The sequence below is a fragment of the Poromitra crassiceps genome (assembly GCF_964638095.1).
Source record: "Poromitra crassiceps genome assembly, chromosome: 1".
NCBI classification, from domain to species: domain Eukaryota; kingdom Metazoa; phylum Chordata; class Actinopteri; order Beryciformes; family Melamphaidae; genus Poromitra; species Poromitra crassiceps.
In genome coordinates this window covers 76,704,337-76,728,724 of record NC_139623.1, presented here as the reverse complement: position 1 = coordinate 76,728,724, position 24,388 = coordinate 76,704,337, and the positions used below count along the sequence as shown (strand labels likewise).

The following is a 24,388-nucleotide window of genomic DNA, read 5'->3' as shown; positions in this document are numbered from 1 at the left end:
TTTTGACTTCACGTTGTCTCTACCGTCCCTGTAAGCTTGTGTTGATATTATTTTGACTTCACGTTGTCTCTACCGTCCCTGTAAGCGTGTGTTGATATTATTTTGACTTCACGTTGTCTCTACCGTCCCTGTAAGCGTGTGTTGATATTATTTTGACTTCACGTTGTCTCTACTGTCTCTGTAAGCGTGTGTTGATATTATTTTGACTTCACGTTGTCTCTACCGTCCCTGTAAGCGTGTGTTATTATTTTGACTTCACGTTGTCTCTACCGTCCCTGTAAGCGTGTGTTATTATTTTGACTTCACGTTGTCTCTACCGTCCCTGTACGCGCGTGTAGATATTATTTTGACTTCGCGTTGTCTCTACCGTCCCTGTAAGCGTGTGTTATTATTTTGACTTCACGTTGTCTCTACCGTCCCTGTAAGCGTGTGTTGATATTATTTTGACTTCACGTTGTCTCTACCGTCCCTGTAAGCCTGTGTTGATATTATTTTGACTTCACGTTGTCTCTACCGTCCCTGTAAGCGTGTGTTGATATTATTTTGACTTCCGTTGTCTCTACCGTCCCTGTAAGTGTGTGTTGATATTATTTTGACTTCACGTTGTCTCTACCGTCCCTGTAAGTGTGTGTTGATATTATTTTTACTTCACGGTGTCTCTACCGTCCCTGTAAGCGTGTGTTGATATTATTTTGACTTCACGTTGTCTCTACCGTCCCTGTAAGCGTGTGTTGATATTATTTTGACTTCACGTTGTCTCTACTGTCCCTGTAAGCATGTGTTGATATTATTTTGACTTCACGGTGTCTCTACCGTACCTGTAAGCATGTGTTGATATTATTTTGACTTCACGTTGTTTCTACCTTTCCTGTAAGCGTGTGTTATTATTTTGACTTCACGTTGTCTCTACCGTCCCTATAAGCGTGTGTTGGTGTTATTTTGACTTCACGTTGTCTCTACTGTCCCTGTAAGCATGTGTTGATATTATTTTGACTTCACGTTGTCTCTACCGTCCCTGTAAGCGTGTGTTGATATTATTTTGACTTCACGTTGTCTCTACCGTCCCTGTAAGCTTGTGTTGATATTATTTTGACTTCACGTTGTCTCTACCGTCCCTGTAAGCGTGTGTTGATATTATTTTGACTTCACGTTGTCTCTACCGTCCCTGTAAGCGTGTGTTGATATTATTTTGACTTCACGTTGTCTCTACTGTCTCTGTAAGCGTGTGTTGATATTATTTTGACTTCACGTTGTCTCTACCGTCCCTGTAAGCGTGTGTTATTATTTTGACTTCACGTTGTCTCTACCGTCCCTGTAAGCGTGTGTTATTATTTTGACTTCACGTTGTCTCTACGTCCCTGTACGCGCGTGTAGATATTATTTTGACTTCGCGTTCTCTCTACCGTCCCTGTAAGCGTGTGTTATTATTTTGACTTCACGTTGTCTCTACCGTCCCTGTAAGCGTGTGTTGATATTATTTTGACTTCACGTTGTCTCTACCGTCCCTGTAAGCCTGTGTTGATATTATTTTGACTTCACGTTGTCTCTACCGTCCCTGTAAGCGTGTGTTGATATTATTTTGACTTCCGTTGTCTCTACCGTCCCTGTAAGTGTGTGTTGATATTATTTTGACTTCACGTTGTCTCTACCGTCCCTGTAAGTGTGTGTTGATATTATTTTTACTTCACGGTGTCTCTACCGTCCCTGTAAGCGTGTGTTGATATTATTTTGACTTCACGTTGTCTCTACCGTCCCTGTAAGCGTGTGTTGATATTATTTTGACTTCACGTTGTCTCTACCGTCCCTGTAAGCGCGTGTTGATATTATTTTGACTTCACGTTGTCTCTACGTCCCTGTAAGCGTGTGTTGATATTATTTTGACTTCACGTTGTCTCTACCGTCCCTGTAAGTGTGTGTTGATATTATTTTGACTTCACGGTGTCTCTACCGTCCCTGTAAGCGTGTGTTGATATCATTTTGACTTCACGTTGTCTCTACGTCCCTGTAAGCGTGTGTTGATATTATTTTGACTTCACGTTGTCTCTACCATCCCTGTAAGTGTGTGTTGATATTATTTTGACTTCACGGTGTCTCTACTGTCTCTGTAAGCATGTGTTGATATTATTTTGACTTCACGTTGTCTCTACCGTCCCTGTAAGCGTGTGTTGATATTATTTTGACTTCACGTTGTCTCTACGTCCCTGTAAGCGTGTGTTGATATTATTTTGACTTCACGTTGTCTCTACCGTCCCTGTAAGTGTGTGCCAAATTCCAGGTAGACAAGACCTTGATGAAATTGTTCTACAGCGCTTTCATTGAATCGGTGATCACCTTCTCTATTGCTTGCTGGTATGGCAGCCTCGACATCAAGAATAGGAACTCCCTAGGGAGAATCGTGAAAACGGCTTCAAAAATTGCCGGAATCCATTTTAGGAGCCTAGACCACATTTTCAACATGCAGTTGCTGAAAAAAGCAAGGGCTATCTGCTCAGACAATGCCCATCCGCTGTGCTCTGAATATGAGCTGCTTCCATCTGGCCTTCGTCTTCGTGCTCCCTTGGCCAAGAAAAATAGATATAGGAATTCCTTTGTGCCTGCTTCAATTCGAGCTTTAAATGCTACTTAAGAGAACATACAGTAATGTAACATCCATTTGATGTTTTTATTTATTTATGTTCTACCATACAATAGTTATATTGTAGCATTTACTTTCTGTAATATGTAGCGCTGTGTGGCTAAGTCTCCTTCTTAGACTGCCTTGTATTTTGCACTTATCGGTCTCTAATGCACTTTAAACTACACTGGCACTTTTGAACTGAACTTACTTTGCACTATGTCGTGGTCTATTGTGTCTCCATTTTGTTTTTATGGTTTTATGGTCTTTTATGTTTTTTATAGTTTTATGGTCTATTTGTGTCTGCACTTTGTTTTCATGTTTTATTTCGAGTCTTGTGTGATTTTATGACTGTTTCGTTTTTTGCTCTGCTGCAACCCAAAGTGCCCTTCTGGGACATATGAATAAACTTGAACTTGAACTTGATATTATTTTGACTTCACGGTGTCTCTACTGTCTCTGTAAGCGTGTGTTGATATTATTTTGACTTCACGTTGTCTCTACCATCCCTGTAAGCATGTGTTGATATTATTTTGACTTCACGGTGTCTCTACTGTCCCTGTAAGCATGTGTTGATATTATTTTGACTTCACGTTGTCTCTACCGTCCCTGTAAGCGTGTGTTATTATTTTGACTTCATGTTGTCTCTACCGTCCCTGTAAGCGTGTGTTATTATTTTGACTTCACGTTGTCTCTACCGTCCCTGTACGCGTGTGTTGATATTATTTTGACTTTGCGTTGTCTCTACCGTCCCTGTAAGCGTGTGTTGATATTATTTTGACTTCACGTTGTCTCTACCGTCCCTGTAAGCCCTGTAAGCGTGTGTTATTATTTTGACTTCACGTTGTCTCTACCGTCCCTGTAAGCATGTGTTGATATTATTTTGACTTCACGTTGTCTCTACCATCCCTGTAAGCATGTGTTGATATTATTTTGACTTCACGGTGTCTCTACTGTCTCTGTAAGCATGTGTTGATATTATTTTGACTTCACGTTGTCTCTACCATCCCTGTAAGCATGTGTTGATATTATTTTGACTTCACGTTGTCTCTACTGTCCCTGTAAGCATGTGTTGATATTATTTTGACTTCACGTTGTCTCTACTGTCCCTGTAAGCATGTGTTGATATTATTTTGACTTCACGTTGTCTCTACTGTCCCTGTAAGCGTGTGTTGATATTATTTTGACTTCACGTTGTCTCTACTGTCCCTGTAAGCATGTGTTGATATTATTTTGACTTCACGTTGTCTCTACCGTCCCTGTAAGCGTGTGTTGATATTATTTTGACTTCACGTTGTCTCTACCGTCCCTGTAAGCATGTGTTGATATTATTTTGACTTCACGTTGTCTCTACCATCCCTGTAAGCATGTGTTGATATTATTTTGACTTCACGTTGTCTCTACCATCCCTGTAAGCATGTGTTGATATTATTTTGACTTCACGTTGTCTCTACCATCCCTGTAAGCATGTGTTGATATTATTTTGACTTCACATTGTCTCTACCATCCCTGTAAGCATGTGTTGATATTATTTTGACTTCACGTTGTCTCTACCATCCCTGTAAGCATGTGTTGATATTATTTTGACTTCACGTTGTCTCTACCGTCCCTGTAAGCATGTGTTGATATTATTTTGACTTCACGTTGTTTCTACCTTTCCTGTAAGCGTGTGTTATTATTTTGACTTCACGTTGTCTCTACCGTCCCTATAAGCGTGTGTTGGTGTTATTTTGACTTCACGTTGTCTCTACCGTCCCTGTAAGCGTGTGTTGATATTATTTTGACTTCACGTTGTCTCTACCGTCCCTGTAAGTGTGTGTTGATATTATTTTGACTTCACGTTGTCTCTACCGTCCCTGTAAGTGTGTGTTTATATTATTTTGACTTCACGGTGTCTCTACTGTCTCTGTAAGCATGTGTTGATATTATTTTGACTTCACGTTGTCTCTAACGTCCCTGTAAGCGTGTGTTGATATTATTTTGACTTCACGTTGTCTCTACGTCCCTGTAAGCGTGTGTTGATATTATTTTGACTTCACGTTGTCTCTACTGTCCCTGTAAGCATGTGTTGATATTATTTTGACTTCACGGTGTCTCTACTGTCCCTGTAAGCATGTGTTGATATTATTTTGACTTCACGGTGTCTCTACTGTCCCTGTAAGCATGTGTTGATATTATTTTGACTTCACGTTGTCTCTACCGTCCCTGTAAGCGTGTGTTATTATTTTGACTTCACATTGTCTCTACCGTCCCTGTAAGCGTGTGTTATTATTTTGACTTCACATTGTCTCTACCGTCCCTGTAAGCGTGTGTTGATATTATTTTGACTTCACGTTGTCTCTACTGTCCCTGTAAGCATGTGTTGATATTATTTTGACTTCACGTTGTCTCTACCGTCCCTGTAAGTGTGTGTTGATATTATTTTGACTTCGCGTTGTCTCTACCGTCCCTGTAAGTGTGTGTTGATATTATTTTGACTTCACGTTGTCTCTACCGTCCCTGTAAGCGTGTGTTGATATTATTTTGACTTCACGTTGTCTCTACTGTCCCTGTAAGCATGTGTTGATATTATTTTGACTTCACGTTGTCTCTACTGTCCCTGTAAGTGTGTGTTGATATTATTTTGACTTTGCGTTGTCTCTACCGTCCCTGTAAGTGTGTGTTGATATTATTTTGACTTCACGTTGTCTCTACCGTCCCTGTAAGCGTGTGTTGATATTATTTTGACTTCACGTTGTCTCTACTGTCCCTGTAAGCATGTGTTGATATTATTTTGACTTCACGTTGTCTCTACCGTCCCTGTAAGCGTGTGTTGATATTATTTTGACTTCACGTTGTCTCTACTGTCCCTGTAAGCGTGTGTTGATATTATTTTGACTTCACGTTGTCTCTACCGTCCCTGTAAGTGTGTGTTGATATTATTTTGACTTCACGTCTCTACGTCCCTGTAAGCGTGTGTTGATATTATTTTGACTTCACGTTGTCTCTACTGTCCCTGTAAGTGTGTGTTGATATTATTTTGACTTTGCGTTGTCTCTACCGTCCCTGTAAGTGTGTGTTGATATTATTTTGACTTCACGTTGTCTCTACCGTCCCTGTAAGCGTGTGTTGATATTATTTTGACTTCACGTTGTCTCTACTGTCCCTGTAAGCATGTGTTGATATTATTTTGACTTCACGTTGTCTCTACCGTCCCTGTAAGCGTGTGTTGATATTATTTTGACTTCACGTTGTCTCTACTGTCCCTGTAAGCGTGTGTTGATATTATTTTGACTTCACGTTGTCTCTACCGTCCCTATAAGCGTGTGTTGATATTATTTTGACTTCACGTTGTCTCTACCGTCCCTGTAAGTGTGTGTTGATATTATTTTGACTTCACGTTGTCTCTACCGTCCCTGTAAGTGTGTGTTGATATTATTTTGACTTCACGTTGTCTCTACCGTCCCTGTAAGCGTGTGTTGATATTATTTTGACTTCACGTTGTCTCTACTGTCCCTGTAAGCATGTGTTGATATTACTTTGACTTCACAGTGTCTCTACTGTCCCTGTAAGCGTGTGTTGGTGTTTCTATTGCAGGATTGCTGGACACATGTTAATTCCAGGAAGGCTTTCTTGCCCAAACTCTGGGCTCTTCTGAAGGAGGGTGGTAAAGGCATGGCTACAGCGCTCCATCCCAACCTGATGCCCCTCCTCAGCAAACTGCCCCAAGACGTCTCTGACCCGGCCTTGGATTTCTACACCACCTTCTTCACCTCACTCATACAAGGGTAAATTGTTTGTTTGTTTGTTTGTTTGTGTGTGTTTGTCTGTGTGTGTGTGCGCGTGCGCGCGAGCGAAAATAGTGCGTGTGAAAAATAGGCTACAGACAGCACAAAACAAATGAGTTAGACTCATTTTACAACTGCATCCCAGGACTCCCCTTCTACAGTCTCATTTCAACAGCCTTAAATGGCTCAGAGTAGAAGAGAGAGTAGCACAGATCAAACTATGCATGGTGCACAGGATGATCAATAATGTTGTTCCAAAATACCTCTGCAAATACTTTACCAAGGTCAGTGACGTACATGGTCACGGCACTAGAGGGAGCCCTACCGACATAGTTCCAGCTAGGTGCAAGAGATGCATAGGTCAATGCTCTTTTCATTCTTCAGCAGCAGTACTTTGGAATAGTGTACCAGCAGACACTAAGTCAATAAACCCCTAAAACTCATTTCAATCATCGGTAAAGAGCTGGATCAGGAGAAACAGAAGCTGAGTTTAAATTGTCTTATATTAGTTCTGATTAATCCTATTGATTTTATTGTATTTTAATGGTTTGGGTTTTATTAGATTTTGAGCAGTATATTTTAATTGTAGTTTTTTAATACTAATTTCATTGATCTTTGATTGTATTTATTGTCCCTATGTCCTCCCCGTGGTAAGCGTGGTATAGGCACACCCACGCTGTACCCACAGGCTCTGACAAGTGCACTTTCACCATGCACCTCTACTATTACACACAGGCATCCACTCACCAGTACATATTCCACTCAGACATGTTGCTAAAGGACCGCAATGGAAACAAGCTGTCAGCTTTATAATAATAATAATAATAACTTTATTTGTATAGTACCTTTCAAAACAGCCGTTACAAAGTGCTTCACAGGCAGATCAGTTATAAAAGTGAACATAAACAATGTCACAGAACAGAGCAAGATTAACACATTGAGTGCCAGCCACTTTTGGAGAACGGACGCTCCCAGTGCCAGAGTTTCAGAGCGTTTTCAGTGATTTCTCGAGGCCCACAGAATATTGTGTGATATTACTATGTAAACACCGAACACGCACAAAGAACGAGGAGACTCTCTTCTATCATCTGCAAAAAAAAGTTTATTGATCCCATTTTCCCTTCTTTAGTTATGAGCCGGAGAAGATAGCTTGATTTAGCCAAAAACAGCAATTTTTTTCTTGAAGCTGAGATAATGAGCCTTTTGTGAAATTAAACATTTCAAGCACATCATTGACTCTGAAGCTAATATTTTCTGATATAATGACACCTCAAAAATAATTTCCTTCAATAAAAGAGTGAAAACAAAGGAATTTTGTTTGGCCAAATAATATGTTTTAGCTGCAACCAGCAGCACTGGCCCCTGCGTGCGCAGACCCTACACCTTCTTGCTGGTCTTGATTTACTGCTGGTGGGCATCAGATAGCCTATTCTAGCTTGTTTGCTCTCTATGCATCGAGCCTGCTGCTGCCTGGGTGTGTGTGTACTGTCAATGGTTGTATGCTGTTAGTGCCCTGCGTGCCCCACCCCCCTCCTCCTCCTCCTCCGTGGTGGGAGGAGTCGTGTCTCTGCTGCGGTTTGCTCTGAGTTTGATCTGCACTGAAAAGTCCGCTGCCTGCATCTCCCCGCTTTTTTACAGCGTGTCCTCGGCTCCCAGCTGAGAATAATGTAACTTTTCAGAAAGACGCTGGTGTCGCCGTGTCGGCAACTAAATCATATGGATGGACTATCGCAGCGGACACGGATGGGGCTCAATTGTGGCAGCAGATGACTGCTGTTCACAGGCACAGCTAACGTTATGCTTCAAGCATATCGATGCTATTTCCGTATTCCGTTTCCTCATGACTTCTTCTCTCTTTTCTCCTGGCCTTTGTCTAATCGGGACGGCACTGTCGCCACCTAAGGGTTCTGTAAAATAGGTTAGACACATTCAATAGCTCCCATATTGTAAGAGGCGATGGAAGAGGCTTAGATCGACATCCCCCCGTCAAAATATGAATTTGTAGTTATTGACGCCATTTGGCGTCGCTGGCAGCCTACGGTAAATTTCTCCTGACGCCATTTGGCGTCGCTGGCACTCAATGTGTTAACAGATAAAATCCTCCAAATAAAAATTAAATAAAACCAGAAAGATAAAACATAGAGCATAAAACAATACAAGAGCAATCAATAAAAAACATAAAAGAGCTAATAAAAGAAACAAAGAAGAACAATAATCAATAAAATGCCAGACGATAAAAGTGAGTTTTAAGAGAAGACTTAAAAATGGACAGTGAGTTTTATTTTATTTTATATTATTTATTGCATTCATCCTTTTGATAATGGTGGGCCTATGTATGTATGTATGACATGTATATATGTGTTCATTGTCAATAAAGTCTTCAATCAATCAATCAATCAATGTGTGTGTGTGTGTGCGTGTGTGTCCACATGTGTTTGGGAGTGTGAGACAGGTCCTGGATCTCAGTCTTTAAATTTGAGTATGTGTGTTTGTCTCAGTTTATCTAGTGAGCGTGCATTGACAAGTCCGTCAGAAAGTGCAGCTATAGTGACTGCAGCGGTGGAGTGCTTGAGGTTCAGCATACTGCACAACACAGAAGAGCAGGAGGATCACAGACTAATACGGATCATGCTTATTTCACAGCAGGTGAGACCAGACACTTGCTTCTACTTTTTTCTCTCGAAATGCCTGCATCATTTTAAATCAGTGTTTCTCAACTCTCACTGGTCCGTGGGCGCCCCCTAGTGGTCCACGAGTAGATTTATCTTTTTTCCCTTTTTTAGAAATAAATGTAAAAAAAAGGTAAATGGACTAAAATAAATTGTAGATATTTTTTATATCGGTTATCTTGTTTTCCTAATTGTGGGAAGCCAGAAATTGTATTACCTGTACAGCCTTAATGCTATTTGTCATTTAATCAGCCTGTAATTTGTAATCTACATTTGCAGTAGTAGGCCTATTGTTTTTGGGGATGTTTTGGGAGTTAAGTGGTCCCCGAGTTTCTTTTTATTGGTTAAGTGGTCCTTGGTCTGAAAAAGTTTGAGAAACACTGTTTTAAATCTATGAAAAAGCCAACATCGTTTTAACATTGTTTTGCTCTCTTTGCAGCTCTTACCGCTATTGGACAGGGCTCTTGGAAACCCCTCCCTTAAGAATGGTCCTCTTTTCATATTGGTCACTGAAATGCTCGTTTCCTGGGAGAAGAGAGCAGGCTTACATAATGAGAGCGGATCTAATGGCGGCGAGGCCGTCTTTGATAAGCTTCTGGCAGATTTCTGGGAGGGGCTTAGTCTTTTGTTTGTTCGTTATGCAGATGATGAAGACGCAGATCCAAAGGCACTGGAAGGTGTGGCCACCCTGCTGCAGGTGAGTGTGGGTACTGGGACTATGTGGTTCTCAGGTTTTTTTCTTGAGGACTCTCCATGTTGAATGGCAGGTCAGTATGGCTGTTGGCTAAGAGTTATCCAAATTTAAATATAGCGGATAAAAACCTTTCAGGATTACAGATCCATAGACTGCACACTTACTTCAATGGTTCATTTTTAATTAGCAAAAGACAGAACAGACAGAACTTCATCAGTTCATTCATTCTTTAAATGAGAGTGATCTCACACACCTTTGTAGCAGGCCGTGTGATGGAACAACCTGCCCCTAAATGCACAGCAGCTCAATCAATCAATTAATCCATTGCAGTCCCGCCCCAAATATCACAATATACAATACTATTGTTATTGTATTGTATGGTGTCAGGTACATACATTACATATTATGATTAGTATGAATAGTATGAATAAAGGACTGAGGTTGATATGCTGTTCACCTCCTTTCTTTACCTCTACGTTTGCAGCGACAAATACAACACTCTTAACAGTACCAATAATGTACAGTAAGCAGTGAGATAAGGGTTGGCTTCAGGGCAGACTGTGCAAGACTGTCCCAAAAATTTCAGAAATGTACCAATTTTCTAAATCGCGGTATTCTGGAAATATTGCGATATTCGATATTATCAAAAATTGGCCCAAGCCTACTGGTGGCCTGGTGTAGTGTCTAAAGAATTGGCCAGTGTGCATAAAGTAGAATGGCTCATCTAATATGGTCCCTTTATTCCTCCAGGTGATGCGTTACCCTGAGAGAGTCAACGGGAAGCAGGGCCAGAAGAAGAAATCTGTCAAGATCTGTTTCTCCAAGCTGGAGGACAGGGAGGAAGGTGGAATGGAGGGGGACGGCAGTGAGAGACCTGCCCTGTCGGTGTCGGAGCTCGGGCTTGAGAAGGCCACGGGTTCCCTGAAGACCCAACATTTGGAGGATGTGGTGTGCCAGCAGGCACAACTGTGTCTGGTGTACGTGAATGAAAAAAACTCGGAGCGACACCTCCTCTTCCTCTCCCTTCTGCTGCGCTCCTTCCACACGCCCAGGGTCTTCACCGTAAGCCACGCTGACGATTATAGATAAAAGAGTATTTTCATTTTCAGCCATTTTATATCTTTTGCAGGGCTGCCTCTGATTAAAGGAATTCTGGGTCGACTAATTGTCACAGGATTTTTAACGCCTTATCAATTAATCCTTGTAAAGGACAAATCTGTGAAATTGTCAAACATTATTTTGCTCTTGTAAATTAAGGTGTGGAACATCTTTATATGAATATGTGTGACTATTACTGTGATGCAAGTGCTCTGTATAATTTTCCTATAACTTATACAATTAAATTATTAAATGAATTAAAGAATATTTCATAGACAAATACAATGGGTTACACAGACTAATTGAAAGGGATAAAAGTTATACAGCCCTTATCTTTTACTGAAGCAATTAAGTCTTTCTTTCTCCGAATTTTGTACTTTCCTCAGATGTTGGTCGAATTGGACGATAAGATGACAAAGGAGGGCGATCAGAGTGAGGAGGTGGACACTTTGAAAAACCCAGCAATGCGCTTCCTGCTGGAGCGGGTGGTGGTGTGGCTGGCCGAGACCGGACGGACAGACACCGACCACCTGGTGGAGATGGTCTTCAGCTCGCTCTACTGCTGCAGCCAGCAGGAGACCACCCGTATCCTCAACCACATCACCACGGTAACGTGCCATGTTGACGTCGGGTCATTCTAACATGTTGCATTGTAACTGGTTACTGATGTTGTTTTATGTCCCTTATGTGCAGTGTGTTGAAGAATCAGTTGTTCTCTTTTTTATATATATACATTTGTGCTCTTCACTCTGCTTCCTCTATAGATGGATCTACAGTGGGGAATTATCCTGCAAATCATACAAAGGGTACGTAGAACGACCCCCCCCCCAGTACATTTGTACAAATTGTTAATATTAGCTTTTCCTGTTATTCTGTTTCCTGTCAAAGTCTGTTATCTACCACTATCTATACATTCAACTACTAGGGGTGTCACGGTACATGTATTCGTCCCGTGAGTTTACGGTACGACCCTCACGGTACCTCGTTTCACGGTACATGAAACGACACGACGAATACGTCAAATCCAGAAGCACCTAAACGCTGTTTGAACGGCATTGAATTTAATTGAATTAAACGCCACAGAAGAAGACACACCAAAACAACACAAGGGCCATAGAAATCCGCGTTCACAGAATGGGACGTTTTGTGGCGATAAGCTGTTTTGCAAATTCTGTCAACATCAAGCCAACGAGGTAAGCTTGCCAATGTAACGTTACGTAGCCGCGACAAAGTCCTTTATAGTTGCGCGTTGCGGCTAAACGTTACATAACACTGACAAAGCTGTTAACTTGTAAACAAGCAACATACATCGCGTGGGATGAGTGATGCGGTCAAGCAGACATCTGCGGATGCAGACAGGCAAGCTGCGGTGAGGAAGAGGCGATGACTCCTTGTCATGTTCCAATAATCCATTAGATGACCGAACGTAATCATATTATGCTAAACAAAACTCACATCCAATAACGTTAAGGCGCTGACAGGGTTCTTTCCCATACTTACTGGGAAAGTGAAACCCACCCCGTTGTCTGTCAGACAGTGGGGGTATCTTTCAACGAGGTTTAGAAGTTTTTCTTCTTCTGCCGTTTTATTCTTCTTCTGAACATGACAACATGACAACAGGTATTTTGATGTTGACTAAAGAAACACTGCCGCCTAGTGGCCGCTTTTAGATAGGATTCCAAATGAGTGCTTACATCAAACGCAAATGCTACATAAAACAAATACAACAGGGGGAGGGGTTGGTGGGGGTATTAGGCTACTCCACACATGCGCTCTGTTTACAAACTTGTGTACAATAAAGATTTAAAGTGGGGGGAAATGCCTTTGCCCTGTCAAACAGCTGGAATACAGACATCTGAGAGGGAGGCGCACCCCACACTTTGAAAATCACTGCTCTAGAGTAAAACCTTTTTGTGTGGATTGCCTAGATCTTATTAAATAGTGGACATTTATTCATTCCCACATATTAGACACTATTTCTGATGGTAAAAATAGCGTAAAAAGCAGAATTCAGACATATTCAAAGGGAAAAAAACAGAATTTGGGATTTGTTGCTTTTTTTCCCCGTTTTCGTACCGTGCCGTATTCGTACCGAACCGTGACCCCAAAACCGAGGTACGTACCGAACCGTGACTTTTGTGTACCGTGACACCCCTATCAACTACATTTCTAAAACATTTCTGCTCTCTTTCCTGCCAGGCATGCGCAGACCCTGAGACTCTGAGGAGCTGTCGTGATTGGTTAAAAGGTTCGGTGCTGGGTGAGCAGCTCCTGGGATTGGCTGAGGAGCTGTGCAAGGTGGGAGGGAGCTACTCCACTTCTACTTCTCCTAAAAGCACCCACAGCTGGACTCTGATCAGCCTGGTCCTATCTCAGCACCACAACAACGGTGAACACACACACAAACAAGCAGATCATTTTCATTTAAATAATTTGTGGATTTTCGTATCAACCGCCTAAACTAATCGTCTTTCCAACTGTTTTGTTTTACACACGCAGAGCCTCTGATAGGGGAGGTGTACATGGAGAAGATCCTAGAGAAGCTCCATGCCACTCTGTCTGAGACTAAGGGTCTGTCAGATGCGGGCAACATGGAGCCACTTGTCTCCTTCATCTGTGACGTGGCCTCCACCTTCTTCTCATCTGTACAAGACTGTCTCCTCCTCGCCTCTGCCGAGGAACTGTTGCTCACTGTCTTCCAACTCACCGCCCAGGATCAAACGCACACACACCTGTCTGGTAGTTACACACACACACACACACACACACACACACACACGTGTAATTGTCGGGTAAGCTAAAGAGCTAATTTTTGTCTGTCTTGCTCTGAAAGACTCCCTTTTAGGTAAGCTGAGGAAGGTGTGTGTAGCTGGGGTCCGATCGTTGGTCCAGCACTCTGAGTATGAGGTCAGGGAAGGTGGTTTCTTGCACAGTGCAGCCCTCTGGGTAAAGAACCAACTACTCACCGCCCTTCTGGACATGAAAAGGTAATTTGTTGATCCTAAGCAGAACAGTCCCTCATGCTCAGAGATGATGTGGTGGTTGTTCTTTTCCGATTTTTCTGCATGTGATTTGGCAGCTTTGTGATTTCATGCCTGTAGCTATTTTATTTTTTATTATTTTATATAAGACGCATTCTGCAGAAAGATCCTCTATTCTCCGTCTTTACTTTTGTACAGTCTGAGATGTTCCTACAGTAAACATGAAGACAGTTATTTTGTCATCATTCACTCTGCCTGGATTGTTAGGAAACAACAAGAGAGTGACCTTGTCGTGTTAAGGTGGAGAAATCACTTTATTCACTAACAAAAAAATAAAGTCTTAGTAACCTGGTCCACTTCCCACAATTTGAATCAGGTCTTTGTTTCTCTCATGTTTCCTGTTAACTCTAGCTCCTTCTTTGCTGTTGTGTTTCACTTTACAGGTTCTAGTTCTAACTCTACCTCCTTCTTTGCTGTTGTGTTTCACTTTACAGGTTCTAGTTCTAACTCTACCTCCTTCTTGCTGTTGTGTTTCACTTTACAGGTTCTAGTTCTAACTCTACCTCATTCTTTGCTGTTGTGTTTCACTTTACAGGTTCTAGTTCTAACTCTACCTCCTTCCTTGCTGTTGTGTTTTACTTTACAGGTTCTAGTTCTAACTCTACCTCCTTCTTGCTGTTGTGTTTCAGTTTACAGGTTCTAATTCTAACTCTACCTCTGTAGAAAAGCCCCTGTTGCCCTTTAAAACTCCATTACCCAGAGGCCCTTGCATGACCATGTGACATTGTCCAAGCATGTTAGTCTGTTCCATCCCTGCAGCAGTGAGCCACGTGTCTTGCATCAATCAGTCTGCTTCACCTCATGCAGCATCAAGTCACCTGTTAGCTGCTCAAGTACTTTTCCCCTCCCTTGTTGTGAAGCGTTGGTGTGCGTCTATAAGCATGTGAGTCATGTGGGACTGTATTTTGTGTCCTGTTTATGTTGGGTTTTGTAGTTATATAATTAAACTGTCGAATGTCAGCTAATTCAGCTAATGTTCACCAATTGGGTGAAGCTAATGCTAATCGCGATGCTAATTGTCAAGCTAACGCTAGCAGCTCTTGTAGGGAGCATTGGGATGGGGATATACTGTAGATTTCATGCCATTTCTGTTGAGGGCAACTTTGTAATGCAAAGCACCATGTTTATGTTGGCATTGAGTTAATAATTGTAAATGACTAGCAGGCTGTACTGGGCTAAATGGAAGTCAATGGACACTATTATGTTGCTTGTGATGAAGCGTCATTTTGTGGAGTTTTCTGGTATTGCAGTTAATTTTCATATTATTATTTCTGTATGCTCCATCTTAAATGTTGAATTGGTACATTTTATGTTAATGATCATGTAGCCAGTCTACCTGTAGCTTATATGTGAGTTTTGTACATTCTGCTAATATTTTGTTATTTTATCTTGTTATTGCAGAAACCACACACATTACTATATTCACAACCACACATCTTGATGTAAGCAAGCTCATCTAAAGAATGCTGTTGACCTGGGTGTTGGACAATAAACCCATTTGTTGAAGTTACTCTCTGCAGTGCCAGTGTATTCCTTCTGACCGAGGAAGAGTCAGGTGTTGCACAATCCCACCAGCTACTAGACGCACCCCGCACTTTACAACTTCCTTCCTTACTGTTGTATTTCAGTTTACAGGTTCTAGTTCTAACTCTACCTCCTTCTTTGCTGTTGTGTTTCACTTTACAGGTTCTAGTTCTAACTCTACCTCCTTCCTTGCTGTTGTGTTTCAGTTTACAGGTTCTAGTTCTAACTCTACCTCCTTCCTTGCTGTTGTGTTTCAGTTTACAGGTTCTAGTTCTAACTCTACCTCCTTCTTTGCTGTTGTGTTTCACTTTACAGGTTCTAGTTCTAACTCTACCTCCTTCTTTGCTGTTGTGTTTCACTTTACAGGTTCTAGTTCTAAGGCTACATTCACACAGGGCACCCAAGCCTTGCCTACGCCTTGCCTTTACCCACGCTTTTAAATAGGCGTCCTTTTTAGTCAATGAGGCTGTGTACACAGGGCCACACATCTTGATGTAAGCAAGCTCATCTAAAGAATGCTGTTGTCCTTCTGACCGAGGAAGAGTCAGGTGTTGCACAATCCCACCAGCTACTAGACGCACCCCGCACTTTACAAAGTGGTCCTCCGAGCCGGATGTGTGCTTCACCTGTATTCAGACAACATGGCTACAGCCAGAGGTTATGATGCACCACGAAGTTCCCATCCCAGCCGGACCCACAGGTTCCCCGGACATCTGGCGGACTTTGAGGTCTCATATCCTACAACTAGGCGAATGTCACCAGAAACCACCTATGAGGAACCCGACACAGAATGGTTGGATCCCAGCCTCACCACGCAGCAGGACATGGAGGAGTTCAGATGGCAAAGGATGGAGGAATGCTTTATGGGCATTCAACATCAGATGCGGGGGCTCCAAGTGTATGGATGAGTCACATGAACTCAATAAACGAGTGCAGCGTCTGGAGGAGATCACTGCTCCCGTGCGCGAAGAGCCATCACCCACGGAGAGATTTGCCACTCCACCTCGATTCGCTGAGCCACCTGGGGTACGGATGTCATCCGCACCTCCAAGCCGGAAGGTTAATACTATGCCTGCCCAGGACAGGCCCCTAACAGCACCTCCTGGGGGTAGACCGTCATCAGGCCTGAGGATGGGCCCACCGGGGCCTGATCTTCTCTTCAGACCAGTGCATCCAACACCACATGGGCCTCTCACTTTACAGCATGTGGTACCCCAGCAAACAGCACAGCGAGGCATGACACCTGTGCAGCTGTGGCTGCCACCGTCATACGTGCCAGCAGGTCCTCAACCCATTTTGGATGGAGTTAGGGCTCCGCCTCCCCCTGCACACGGTTTCCGGCCATGGGTTCCACCAGTCCGTCCAGTGGCCCAACGGTGGGTGCCTCAGCCTGTGCCATCTCGGCCTACGCTACATGCAGTACCACAGCCTGTACCTCAATATGTGCCACCTCAGCCTGTGTCTTATGCACTTCAACAGCCTGTGCCTCAGTATGGTCCGTCACCAGCGCATGGTGGATACCAACATCCTCCACAGCACCTGCTCTAGAGAGTTTGAACCCCGGAATGTTGGAGATGATGATCGCGTCCTCCTATGGCATCCCAAAACCCAAGCTCTCAGTTTTCAGCTCAGGCAGGGAGAGCGATTTTGCCTTGCTAAAGAAAGGGCTGGACAGCGTCCTTGGGCCTCATAAGCATTTGTCAGAGGACTACAAATATCAGATCTTGTTAGATCATGTGAAGTTCCCCAGTGCATTCCAACTGGCCAAACGATACATACATGACCTTGCTCCCTATACTAGCGCCATGCAGGCTCTGGAGCAGAAGTATGGACAGCCCAGGCAACTAGTACAAAGTGAACTCAGTGCCATCCTGCACTCCCCGCCTATAAAGTCAGGTGATTCTCAAGCCTTTGAAGATTTCGCCCTGGCGGTTGCCAGTCTGGTGGGAATGCTTAGCACTGTGGAGGGAGTAGCCCAGAGTGAGCTTCATTGCGGCTCTCATGTGGACAGACTGCTCACTAAACTTCCAACGGGCTATCGTGACAGCTTTGCAGAGTACTGTCTTAACCGAGGCGTCATACAGACTGGATCCAGCCGAACCTACACTCTCTATGACCTGGCAGAGTGGTTGGAGCGGAAGTCCCAAGCAATACAGGTGTCCAGGCGGGCCACAGAGTTGTACACTTTGGACAAGCCATACCCTGAACGGAAGGATCGCAGGCCACCCGAAATGATACGCAAGAGTAAGTCTACTTCCATCTATTATGGGCCAGATCTAGCTACATCACAGCAGCCGGCTGACACTCGCGGTGCAGCTCCTAAATTGGCGGCCACGACCAAAAAGAGAGAGCGGTTTACGCCCTACTGCCCTTTCTGTGAAGGAACAGAACACTACTTAAGTGGATGTAGTGAATTCGCCAAGCTGGACCTCACTGCCGTTGCTACCTGGATCAGAGAGAAGAGCAGGTGCAGGAGATGTGGATGGAAGCACTCCCCTGATAATTGCACACTGAAGAAAGCCTGCAGTACTTGTGGAGAACAACACCTTCTCGTGCTGCACAACTTTGCTAAGGCCAAAGAACAAAATCCTAATGTCTACACCGTAAGCACGGCATCTAGTGTGGTCTATGTCGACCACTCTGGTCACTCCGGCAGAGTGATGCTGAAAGTGGTTCGAGTTCAACTCCACAACGGGAAGAAGACCATGGACACTTATGCAGTGTTGGACGATGGTTCAGAGAGGACCATCATACTTCCTGCCGCTGCCAAGTTCCTCGGCCTTGAGAGGGAAGAAGAAGCGCTAGCCCTTCGAACCATCCGTCAGGATGTCTTACAGCTACAAGGAGGGAGCATAACCTTGGAAGTGTCCACCAAAGCCAAGCCAAAGGTGAGACATAGGATAGTGAATGCTTTCACTGCTGACCAGTTGGCATTAGCTGAACAATCCTGCCCGACAGAAACCCTCAAGAAGAGGTACAGCCATCTTCGAGAACTTCCCCTCAAAAGTTTCAGTCGGGTGAAACCGATGATCCTCATTGGGTCCGATCACCCTCACCTGATCACCCCCACTCGTCCTGTACTACGCGGACCACCAGGGGGGCCAGTGGCTGTCTGCACGGAGCTAGGGTGGGCACTTCAGGGGCCCGCTAGTGTTTTACCCCAACAGGCAGACGAGAGCGTTTGTTTGCACTCTTCCTTCATCACTCAGTCTCCAGACCTCTACAAGAATGTAGAACGGCTGTGGCAGCTAGACATTCTACCCTTCACGAATGAGAAGGAGGTGACTCGCTCAAAGGAAGACCAACAGGCTATGGATATGCTGAAGTCTAGGACTATTCGTGTACCAGTAGATGGAGTCGAGCGGTACGCCACCCCGTTGCTGAGGCAGAAAGAGTTCCCCTGCCTCCAGGCACCTGCAGGAGCCGTCATGGCTCTTCTCAGAGCCACAGAGCGTTGGATGCTGAAGGACCCAGGTCGAGCTGATACACACAACCAAGAGATTTGCAAGCTTGAGAAGTCTGGTTATGTGGTGAAACTAACTCCAGAGGAGGTAAGCAATTCTACTGAATCCTGGTACCTCCCCCACCATGTCATGCACCACAATGGTAAATCCTGCTTAGTCTTCAACTGCTCCTTTCAGTACCAGCACACTGTTCTTAACCATCTCCTGTTGCCAGGCCCAACATTGAGCCCTTCTCTTCTGGGAGTATTGCTTCGGTTCCGCCAGCATACAGTGGCCATAAGCGGTGACATTAAGGCCATGTTTCATCAAGTGCGCCTTCTGCCCGAAGATCGGCCTTTGCTCCGCTTTCTCTGGAGGGATGGACAGCATGAGAGGCCCCCAGATGTTTATGAATGGCGAGTGCTGCCCTTTGGGACCACTTGCAGCCCGTGCTGCGTCACTTATGCTGTTCAACGTCATGTGGGAGACCACAGAGAAGGAAACGAGGACGTGTTTGAGTCTGTTCACACTGCCTTTTATGTGGACAACTGTCTTCAGTCGCTTCCTGCTCAACACCAAGCGAAGCAACTCATCGACAAAATGAGGGAGCTATTAGCTGCTGGAGGATTCGAGATAAGGCAGTGGGCCAGTAACGTCCCTGAAGTGGTGTCTCACCTGACAACTGCGGCCAGATCAGATGGTTGCGAGCTCTGGCTGACCTTCCATCAAGCCGATCCCCAAGAGTCAACGCTTGGACTTCGCTGGCATTGCCCCACCGATACCCTGGGGTACAAGCATCGGCCAGTGTCCTACCCTGAGCCAACACTTCGCAATGTGTACCGGGTACTCGCAAGTCAATATGACCCGTTGGGTTATATCAGCCCCTACACCATCCGAGCGAAGGTCCTCGTACAGGCCCTGTGGAAAGAGGAGCGAGGATGGGATGACCCCCTCACCGGCAAGCTCCTTGAGGCCTGGGTAGAGTGGGAGAAGGAGCTTTCTCACCTGCAAGGTATCACCATGCCACGGTGGTACATGCCAACCTGTGCAGACTCTCTTGACTCCATCTTCGAGGTGCATGTGTTCTGTGATACGTCAGAGAAAGCCTACGGATCTGTAGCTTACCTGAGAGTCACAGATACTCACGGACACATCCATACCTCGTTCTTGATGGCCAGATCCCGTATTGCACCCCGCAAGCAGCTGTCCATGCCACGTTTGGAGCTGAGTGCAGCCCTGACCGGAGCCCAGCTGGCTAAGACTCTGCACGCTGAACTCACCTTGCCGCTGCAGCAGACCATTTTGTGGACCGATTCCACTACCGTCCTGACTTGGTTGCTATCAGAGTCTTGCCGTTACAAGGTCTTCGTCGGGACCCGGATTGCAGAGATCCAGGAGCTCACTGAAGTCCAGCAGTGGCGGTACGTTACTTCAGAGGAAAATCCTGCTGATGACATCACAAGAGGGAAATCGCTACCAGACCTCACACCTAGCAGCCGCTGGACTCAGGGCCCCAAGTTTCTCAGACGGACTCCAGAACACTGGCCAGCCCAGCCTACCTGCAAGGATGAGGCTGAAGGTGATGAGTTACGCAAGGGGGTGTTTTGCGGCCAAGTGACAGTAGCTAAGCTGGCTACTCCAGACCCAGGCCAGTTCACATCCTGGGAAGAGCTTGTGAAGGCTACTCACCAGTCCCTCGACGGGGCGGCTTCTCCTATGACTGCCGCTGAACGCATCGAATCAGAAACAGCCCTTCTCAAGTCAGCTCAATATGACAGTTTCACCGAGGAAGTCAATGCCTTGGCCAAGGGACAAGCAGTGCATTCCAACAGTCGTCTGAGTGCGCTCTCACCCGAGTATGACTCTGCAACTGGGCTAATAAGAGTTGGGGGTCGCCTAAGACGAGCAGAAGGCCTGGAATCTGACACTCTACATCCCATTGTGCTACCATCAGAGCGTTCTCTAACCAAGCTCATCGTACAGCATTATGATGCACATCTCCTACATCCCGGTCCGGAGCGAGTCTTTGCGGAGATCCGCCGCACTTACTGGATCACTAGAGGCCGACAAGTGATTCGGAGCCATCAGCGCCAATGCGTAGAGTGCCAGAAATGGCGTGGGAAACCCATCATCCCTAAAATGGCCGACTTGCCCTCAGCACGACTTAGGATCCACAAGCCAGCCTTCTGGTCAACAGGAGTTGATTGCTTCGGCCCCTTCACCATAAAGATTGGCCGTAGGCGCGAAAAGCGCTGGGGTATAATATTTAAGTGCTTAACGACCCGATGTGTGCACCTGGACTTACTGCCTAGCCTTGACTCAGAGTCCTACCTGATGTCACTGCGCAGGTTCATCTCCCGCCGTGGGAAACCATATGAGATATGGTCGGACCAGGGCACCAATTTCCGAGGTGGAACCAGGGAGGTGCAAGAGGCCTTTGCAGCGATGGAACCCAGGCTTCAGGAGCAGTTGGCCGAGCAGAAGATTTCCTTCCGCTTCAATCCGCCACACGCACCCCATTTCGGAGGGGCTTGGGAGCGGGAGATAAAGTCGGTCAAGTCTGCGCTCCAGGTTATCCTCAAAGACCAGATCGTCCCGGAGGAAGTTCTCCTCACCGCGCTCATAGAAGTGGAGGGCATCCTTAATTCGAAGCCTCTCGGCTATGCTTCATCGGACATTGCTGATCCAGACCCTATCACCCCAAACCTCCTCTTAATTGGGCGGCGAGACGCGTCCCTGCCTCAGGTGGTCTATGGATCAAGTGATTTCCTTAGTACCAGAAGATGGAAGCAAAGTCAAATCATCGCTGACCACTTCTGGAGCCAGTTCATCCGTCGTTACCTCCCCAGCCTCCAACTGAGGCAGAAGTGGAGAAATGCTACATCCGACCTCACCGTGGGTCAGGTAGTTATGATAGTGGAATATCAGTTACCAAGAGCCATGTGGCCAGTCGGGAAGGTCGCAAAGGTGTTCCCTGGAGTGGATGGCAGAGTCCGGTCGGCGGAGGTGCAGCTGAAGGACCGTACCTACACTCGACCTGTGGCCAAGCTCGTTGTATTGCCTCAGATGCCCGATGATGATGATAACACCTCCCCTTAGTTCAACAGGGACTTTTGTAGGAGGTGTATTTGCTGCACAAATACAGGGGCGGCTGTAGAAAAGCCCCTGTTGCCCTTTAAAACTCCATTACCCAGAGGCCCTTGCATGACCATGTGACATTGCCCAAGCATGTTAGTCTGTTCCATCCCTGCAGCAGTGAGCCACGTGTCTTGCATCAATCAGTCTGCTTCACCTCATGCAGCATCAAGTCACCTGTTAGCTGCTCAAGTACTTTTCCCCTCCCTTGTTGTGAAGCGTTGGTGTGCGTCTATAAGCATGTGAGTCATGTGGGACTGTATTTTGTGTCCTGTTTATGTTGGGTTTAGTAGTTATATAATTAAACTGTCGAATGTCAGCTAATTCAGCTAATGTTCACCAATTGGGTGAAGCTAATGCTAATCGCGATGCTAATTGTCAAGCTAACGCTAGCAGCTCTTGTAGGGAGCATTGGGATGGGGATATACTGTAGATTTCATGCCATTTCTGTTGAGGGCAACTTTGTAATGCAAAGCACCATGTTTATGTTGGCATTGAGTTAATAATTGTAAATGACTAGCAGGCTGTACTGGGCTAAATGGAAGTCAATGGACACTATTATGTTGCTTGTGATGAAGCGTCATTTTGTGGAGTTTTCTGGTATTGCAGTTAATTTTCATATTATTATTTCTGTATGCTCCATCTTAAATGTTGAATTGGTACATTTTATGTTAACTCATTGAGTGCCAGCCACTTTTGGAGAACGGACGCTCCCAGTGCCAGAGTTTCAGAGCGTTTTCAGTGATTTCTCGAGGCCCACAGAATATTGTGTGATATTACTATGTAAACACCGAACATGCACAAAGAACGATGAGACTCTCTTCTATCATCTGCAAAAAAAAGTTTATTGATCCCATTTTCCGTTCTTTAGTTATGAGCCGGAGAAGATAGCTTGATTTAACCAAAAACAGACATTTTTTTCTAGAAGCTGAGATAATTAGCCTTTTGTGAAATTAAACATTTCAAGCACATCACTGACTCTGAAGCTAATATTTTCTAATGTAGTCACACCTCAAAAATAATTTCCTTCAATAAAACAGTGAAGGCCAGGGAATTTTGTTTGGCAGAATAATATTTTTTAGCTGCAACCAGCAGCGCTGGCCCCTGCGTGCGCTGCTGGTTGCAGCTTCTTGCTGGTCTTGATTTGCTGCTGGTGGGCATCGGATATTCTGGCTTGCGTTTGCCAATCCTGTCCTGCTGTCTGGGTGTTGTGTGCTGCTCTGCGTGCCCCCCCCCCCCCCGCCTCAACTGCAAACCCCTCGTAGTGGGAGTGTCTCTGGTGGCTTTCTGCTGCTGTGCACAGTGAAGGGTGCGGCCGGTGCGCTACATTCAGCTTTTTTACAGCGTTCCGCGTGTGTTTGTCACCGGCTCCCATGCTTCCAGTTGAGAATAATAACAACTCCACGGCTGATCCTGCGGATGGGCTGTCGCAACGGACACGGAGCGGCTCAATTGTGGCAGCAGATTGGCTGCTGCAGGCACAGCTAACGTTATGCTTCATGCATATCGATGCATACGGATGCGATGCGATTTCCGTTTCCCCAACGACTTCTTCTTTGTTTTCTCCTGGCCTTTCTGTAATCTGGAGAGCATTGTCGCCACCTAATGGGTCCCTAAAATAGCTTTTACACATTCAACAGCCACCATACTTTCACAGGAGATAGATCTGGCTTTGATGCACGTCCCACCGTCAAAAAACGCAATTGCCGAACATACTCGTCCTTGGCACTCTACGTTACTAAACCAATTGACGGACATACTCGTCCATGGCACTCAATGAGTTAATGATCATGTAGCCAGTCTACCTGTAGCTTATATGTGAGTTTTGTACATTCTGCTAATATTTTGTTATTTTATCTTGTTATTGCAGAAACCACACACATTACTATATTCACAACCACACATCTTGATGTAAGCAAGCTCATCTAAAGAATGCTGTTGACCTGGGTGTTGGACAATAAACCCATTTGTTGAAGTTACTCTGCAGTGCCAGTGTATTCCTTCTGACCGAGGAAGAGTCAGGTGTTGCACAATCCCACCAGCTACTAGACGCACCCCGCACTTTACAACTTCCTTCCTTACTGTTGTATTTCATTTTACAGGTTCTAGTTCTAACTCTACCTCCTTCTTTGCTGTTGTGTTTCACTTTACAGGTTCTAGTTCTAACTCTACCTCCTTCCTTGCTGTTGTGTTTCAGTTTACAGGTTCTAGTTCTAACTCTACCTCCTTCCTTGCTGTTGTGTTTCAGTTTACAGGTTCTAGTTCTAACTCTACCTCCTTCTTTGCTGTTGTGTTTCACTTTACAGGTTCTAGTTCTAACTCTACCTCCTTTGCTGTTGTGTTTCACTTTACAGGTTCTAGTTCTAAGGCTACGTTCACACAGGGCACCCAAGCCTTGCCTAC

The 24,388-nt window shown here is 45.0% G+C and overlaps 1 protein-coding gene across 1 annotated transcript in view; it reads left to right on the top strand.

Annotated features, from left to right (window-relative positions):
• ltn1 (listerin E3 ubiquitin protein ligase 1) overlaps window positions 1-24,388 on the top strand; it is a 74,663-nt gene that overhangs the window by 16,945 nt on the left and 33,330 nt on the right. Inside the window, exons 8-16 of the mRNA XM_083634523.1 lie at window positions 6,191-6,381; window positions 8,880-9,027; window positions 9,490-9,747; window positions 10,495-10,806; window positions 11,229-11,450; window positions 11,607-11,648; window positions 13,042-13,231; window positions 13,342-13,581; window positions 13,676-13,829. Of these exons, the coding sequence (XP_083490649.1) occupies window positions 6,191-6,381; window positions 8,880-9,027; window positions 9,490-9,747; window positions 10,495-10,806; window positions 11,229-11,450; window positions 11,607-11,648; window positions 13,042-13,231; window positions 13,342-13,581; window positions 13,676-13,829 (1,757 nt within the window). The remainder of the gene's footprint in view (window positions 1-6,190; window positions 6,382-8,879; window positions 9,028-9,489; window positions 9,748-10,494; window positions 10,807-11,228; window positions 11,451-11,606; window positions 11,649-13,041; window positions 13,232-13,341; window positions 13,582-13,675; window positions 13,830-24,388) is intronic.